This window comes from Henckelia pumila, unplaced genomic scaffold (genome assembly GCF_033568475.1).
Source record: "Henckelia pumila isolate YLH828 unplaced genomic scaffold, ASM3356847v2 CTG_461:::fragment_3, whole genome shotgun sequence".
NCBI lineage: Eukaryota > Viridiplantae > Streptophyta > Magnoliopsida > Lamiales > Gesneriaceae > Henckelia > Henckelia pumila.
Window position 1 is genome coordinate 12,880,014 of NW_027331831.1, and position 6,352 is coordinate 12,886,365.

General features: G+C 36.1%; 1 protein-coding gene across 4 annotated transcripts; it reads right to left on the reverse strand.

Annotated features, from left to right (window-relative positions):
• On the reverse strand, window positions 1-4,681 carry LOC140871586 (ERAD-associated E3 ubiquitin-protein ligase HRD1B-like). 4 transcript variants are annotated; one of them, XM_073274159.1, is made up of 8 exons: window positions 4,551-4,681; window positions 3,299-3,844; window positions 3,042-3,218; window positions 2,424-2,573; window positions 2,145-2,341; window positions 1,769-1,928; window positions 1,073-1,325; window positions 1-701 (listed from the first exon to the last, which is right to left on the reverse strand). In XM_073274159.1, exons 2-8 carry the CDS (start codon window positions 3,829-3,831, stop codon window positions 549-551), a joined length of 1,623 nt encoding a protein of 540 aa, XP_073130260.1. In that variant the 5' UTR covers window positions 3,832-3,844; window positions 4,551-4,681; the 3' UTR covers window positions 1-548. The 4 variants fall into 4 exon arrangements, with proteins under 4 accessions (XP_073130260.1, XP_073130262.1, XP_073130261.1 ...); XM_073274161.1 differs by having other exon boundaries at window positions 4,507-4,578; XM_073274160.1 differs by lacking the exon at window positions 4,551-4,681 and adding an exon at window positions 4,234-4,356.
• Window positions 4,682-6,352: the final 1,671 nt, after the last annotated feature.

The following is a 6,352-nucleotide window of genomic DNA, read 5'->3' on the forward strand; positions in this document are numbered from 1 at the left end:
TAGAGATAAGAGATTGGCTCCTGGTCGCCTCTACTAGTATACAAGAGAATTAAGTGAGGTCACGAATACAGATTCATCGTTAATGGAACGCATCACTTGGCCCTGAATGTCTAGTTGGTGAGCATGAAAATGCAGAGATTACATCAGATTCAAGAAAAATTATTTGAAAAAGGAAAATGGGCAGCAGTTCGACATTCCCCAGTAGACTACAGAACAAAAGCTATGCATCCCGTTGGAAACTCGAAGAACCTGATCAATTCCACAGCAAAGGATGAAAAAGAACTGAAATTGCTTATGCCAAGAGACCTGATACAAATGCACTCCTAAAACAATTTGGTATGTATCATGTTTGCAGGTTTTACAAAGGTTGTTTTCTAGGGGTACAAAATTATATTGGATAGTGAGAGATTGGTACACAGTAATGGTACTTGGAAGTCCTGTCGATTTTCAAGGCATCCAATTATACAAATCCCGGATCATTATATTGTCGTCTCTGTATCTGCACACAACTTACCCTCCTTATAAAATATGTATGTGAGCAAGGTGTATTAGGCTGTACATACTTGATTCCCAGTCTCACTTGAGTCGACAACAGACGAAGATGGTGATGATACTGACTTCCCCTTGACATCAGATGAGCCCTGATCCATTGTTTTATCACCATTTGACGCCTGTAGGTGCTGGAGCTGCTGTTGAAGAAACTGCCAAGAGAAAAAGGATGTAAAATAAACAATAACATGGCGACAATTCTGCAAAAATTATGTATTATTAAATCACGATGCAGCATTATGTAAGAAAATATTGTTTATGGTCAAGTTGTCTCGAGCCGGTAGCACAATAAGCAATCGATATCGAGATAGTATAATCTTTACAGGAATAAAGAGAAAAAAGGTAGCATAATTTTAACAAGTACACTCTATTTTTTATTCAACTCATCTTCCAGTCCAACAATAAAAAAAACACATGCATACAGACTAAAAAAGACCACCGATTTACAACATTGATTTGCTGCACCTTTGTAGCATGAAGAGACTGGATATTTTTAAATTTTGCTCATGAAAATAAAAGATACCTCAATCTGATTCTCAATCATTTTCATTTGTAAATCTACTGGTGCCTCTGTTGCGCTTCCTGTCCCAACTTGCCCCTTAAAACCAAGAAACTGCGAAGGGACAAAAGTGCATTGTGGTGACTGAGCAAAGGTTGTGTTTAAAAACTGATACTGTTGAGGCAGTCCACTTGTAGAAGCTCCAGAAGCATCAGTTGCCATTACCGTGCTGCTAGAATGTTCAAACGTTTGAGGAAGTAAAGCATATCCAGGCGACCTGCAAGAAGTCAACATTTAATGCAGTGTTCTAGATACTCCCTCTTTTAGCATTAGAAAAACAATGACAAAAAAGCAAGCTTGAGATCAGCCATGAATATCAAAGGAAAGATGATCTCCAGATTATGCGTCATAACAACACCACAGCTCCAGAACAGATTTTTCACAACAACTTAACCAATAGAACTAACACTTGGGTGTGATTATCCTCTCTAGAGTTATCAATATAAAGTAAGGATGATTGATGATTCGAAGCAAATTGTCATAAATTATATGGCAATAATTGCAATAGAATAGCCAGACCAGAAGAACGAAAGAATTTCTGAAACCCATCGTGCCTTCCAAGTTGTCATCACATATAATGATTTTAAGAAGAAATAAGCATAATCCAAGAAAATTAAGTCGAAAAACATAAATGATAAAACACTTGAAAAAGGTGCGTACCACATTAATGTATTTGGAGAAGGATAAACAAAAGATTTCTCATATATTGCTGCGGCAGCAGCAGCAGCTTGAAGTCTAGCCTGATGTTGGCTGACATTATCATTTGCCACACCATCACCAGCAGGAGATGTTTGAGAGGAAGAACCAGATGCACTGACACCTGGGTCCCACAAACTGTGTTAGCCCGAATCTTGGCAAAATCAGGACAACATATGAAGGAAATTTGGCAATGCTTTCAAGATAAGAAAGATTAACTTACTTTTCCATGAAAATACCAAGCAAAATCACAAAATTCAACCACGACGACTTAATTCATGACACGTGCTCAAAGGTAATAAAGCTATCGAGACTAACATTAACGGTAGGAATATCATACCTTGCTGATGGCCATCTGCCCTTGATCCAGAGGTAGATGTCCCATTCTCGGAAGGTACAACTAGAGCTCTGCAAGTAGGGCACGTGTTTTGTCTTTCTAACCACGATCTCAGGCAGTGTACGTGGAAAAGATGCCCACAAAGAAGTTTCTTGGCTGTAGTCATCTCCTCACGACATATGATGCAGGTAGCATCGCTTCTGCATACATATGCCCAGTAGAAAGAAATGTGAAAATATCAAGAGAGCCAAATAGAAGTTTGAATTGAATAAAAATGTGTACGCGCTGAGTTCTTCAGAGGTTGCATCTGGAAATCGATCGTTCATATTAGAAGTGATCTTTCGGTAGCGTATGTAATCAGCTACACGGATTTTAAAGTTTCGGAAGGTCTCATAAAGTTCTCGGATCAAGTGAAGAGGCACGCCATAGTTCCTAGGGTTTAGAAAGTGAACAAAAACTTAAAGACAAATCAGAACATTTTTCGAATTGCAGAAGCACCTAGATCAAATCAAGCTCAAGATGATCATTTGGACAAGTGGAATAAAAGAATCCTCAATGTTCATGACAATAAATAATCCATTTCAAGAAAGTAGATTAATAGGAAAGTGTTTAATTATCGAGGATTATGATGAAAACAATGTTAAAATATACTAACAGCACTTTGGAACCAATAACATGGCATGCATAAACTACTGCGACTCAGTAGCAAAAATAACAGCTCGTATTTGGACGGAGCCTCGATTTACCAATTATTTTTCAAAAGCATAAAATCACGCAATGCAGAAAATAATAGGATGTGCGAGGCTGCAAGCAGGAACAAAAATGAAATTCAGCACATCAGAAAATGCTAAATGTACCCTAATCAACCCAGGAGAAAGATTTAGCTGGAAGGTTACTCACACAAAAATGACAAGGAAGAAACACATGTACATAGTCAAGTGGAGCAAGTCACGGACAAGCTCCAAGTAAAAGGTGTAGACAGCCTTCTTTTCCCATTGTCCTTCCATTAGCATGTCACTGACGTAGAATACATATTTGATGAAGGTTGATACAGTTGTTGTGGCCAATATCATGTATCTGAGATGAAACAATGATTTTCAAATAACAACATTAAGAGTAAAAAAAATCAGTGAGACAACAAAAAACACAAAACTTACTCGAACGAAAAAAAGAGTGAAACTGAGGCCTGTCTTGTTTCCAACAAATATTTTACCGAATTGTAAAGAAAGATACTGTCAATGATGAGGAGGAATCCCAAAAACGATACGATGCGAATATGAGATCTCAGTGGTACAGATGGAGTAGTTTCAATGTATTCAACCCTCTTTTGGGCCAACCAATGCAAAGATTTGATCAGAAGTAAAGCTGTCACCATCCCAAGAAAGGTAACTGAAAAATCTTGTCTGAAAATAGTAATTGCAAAAAGTATTTCCATGATTTCCCGCCAAGACTGCTCATTCAGCCTTTCAATTTCAGCTTCTCGGAGTGAACCCAGGAAGATTTTCTTGGTCAATTGCCACAAAATACACATAATCACCAGACCCATATTCAAAAGAAGCACCAAACTGATCTTCGAGGTTGACAAGTAAACCATTGCAGGATAAAAATGACCTCTGCTGTTGAAGGAATGGTAAATAACAGCCAATGTAGCTATTAAGCTAAGCCCCGCATAGGTTCTCAACTTCATCATCTTGATTTGTTCCCTGTCGACCACAATCCATCAATTAAATCCAACTAGTATCTGACAAAAGTTTCTAATTTTTTTACCATGTACATTAAAGTCTCATTAGATTCACAGTTTTATAAAACTACTGAAATGATATCGATCAAATATAATGTTACAACTTTTTGAGAATTGATTTCAGTTTTTGACAATCTAAATTGGAGGCCCCAGCAATTTCTCTTATCAAGGATCAAAACAATAAATTCAATTTTCAAGCAGCTAGCACCATAATAAATTGGAAATCAGATAGTAATAAAGTGAAAAAAATGCGAATCACAAAACAAATACTGCCAATATGAAGGAGACAAACAGAAAATGCAACAAATTCACACATCTGATTAAACGCATATAACAAAAAAAGCCCACTACCTCCAACAAAACCCTAAACGTCTTTGAAATGCACACGCGCGCACACACACGACCTCAGCAAATATGCAAGAGAACCCTAAAAATCAAGTCAAAACTATTATAGGGGAAAATCACAATGCTGACGACCAATTCAAGGACTTGAATCACATATATGCATCAAAACTCAGACAAACAAGCAGACGCCCGAGCCAATATCCCGATCAAAAGAAACGGACATCAATTTTAACGAAAAAATGTCTAGCAAAACAATAACAACGCCGCCGCATAATACACCTTCAAATTCAGGAAAAGATGCAGATTCTAACGGTGAAATTTACCCGGTAGCGGGAGCAATTCGGATCAATCAAGTGGCGAGAATTGTTTCCTGTTTTCGTGGCTCGGTTCGAATTTATGACGCTGGTTGAACTTTCAGCTGAGTTGCTTGTTTTGGAGTCGCTGATTGGTTGGTACACGTCAATCTTCAACGGAACAAAGCCCATTCACTTCCTTAATCATACGTGGGCCTCAGTTTCAGCCCAATTCAAAACAGGCTAGTAAGCCGGGCCGATATATCATTTCGGAATCGGAAAATTGTCCAGCTAATTATGTGGCTGGACGAGTGTTTGGGAGATTGGGAACACTCACTTAAATTGTATGGGTTGGGCTAGACTGGGCTGGGCTGTGAAGTTGTCGTCTCAACCCAATTGTTTTATGTTGGTGATGTATCTAATTTATTTTTGGCAGCTTTACTTTATGTGTTGTATGTTTAACTCGGTTACTTATCGAAAATAATGGAATAAATTAAATTTATTCCAAGCAAGCCAAATTGACTAATTTTTAATCGAAATCAAATAACAGAAACCGAATTAAAATCATTTGTTTCGATAAATAAATAGATCGTTCAAAATTGGAAAGAAATCGAAATATTATACAATTTGAATTACGAAGGATGATTGAGGAAATTGGAACTTTGCATCGGTAATGTTGCGTTTGGATTGATTATATAATTTTAAATGTATATAAATGTATTTTTATTTTTTAGGACATTAAGACTGTAAACTTCAAATCCACCACTGGTGTGTTTATATGATATTTCATGTTTATTACTAATATATATATATATATATATATATATATATATATAGATTAATATGATATTAGTTCGGATAGCTCAGTTTTTGAAAAAAATATATTAATTGATGGCTTGAATTTCTAGCCCGTGTAGACTGATAATCTTGGCTCCGCCATTGAATTCACCCAATAATGATATCATTTGAATTCATTTTACTTTATATTACTAATGTGTAAATTAGTAAATTGAATTTAAGATTTGCTATATTGTTTCATTGTAAACAATAAAACCATAAGCGGAGTGCACCTTAATGAAAATATAAGGTAATAGTGGATATAATGTGAAATTCATTCATATGATCATATATTTATTGTTCACAGTGAAACAATATATCAGATTTTAAACCCACGTCTTATTTATTTATACATCAAGGCTACGTTTGGTACCTCATATTAGGTAGGATAGTGGGTTATAAAATAAGTTATATCGCGTTTGGTATATTTTTTGGTAAACCAACCTAATAAAACCTACAATGGATTGAGCTAGATAAATAAAAGGTTAACTAAACCCTTGCAACACCCATGTATTAAGAATCCCTCTTTCAATCTTATTCTCACTTTTCATGAATACCCCCAATCTAGTCGCCTCTTATTTCGGACAATTGCTCACGATAAGATCCAAGCTTGATAGATAAATTTCTGACGTTTTATTTTACGATTGCGTTTTAGAAAAAATCCAGAAATTGGAGGAAGCTTGGTGTGTCGGTAATCTTGCTTATCTTTGTCCGCATCTTTATTTTGAATCTTTTATTGAGGAAATCGAATTTCTTACCTTTTTTTAATTAGAAATCAGTTGCAAAAAGTCGTGCTTCCATTATTCGTAGATATAACATTTGTTCTTCTTTTAGTTTTTGGTGATTTCTTTTAACTACTTTTCACCATTATGAGCGAGAGTGGTGTACAAAACATTTGCTAACCCCAAACGTGCAACAAATTTGTTGCATGAGCATTAAAAACGTTTACCACGTACAAGCAACAACAATATCAATAATGTCTTGTAAGATGTCCG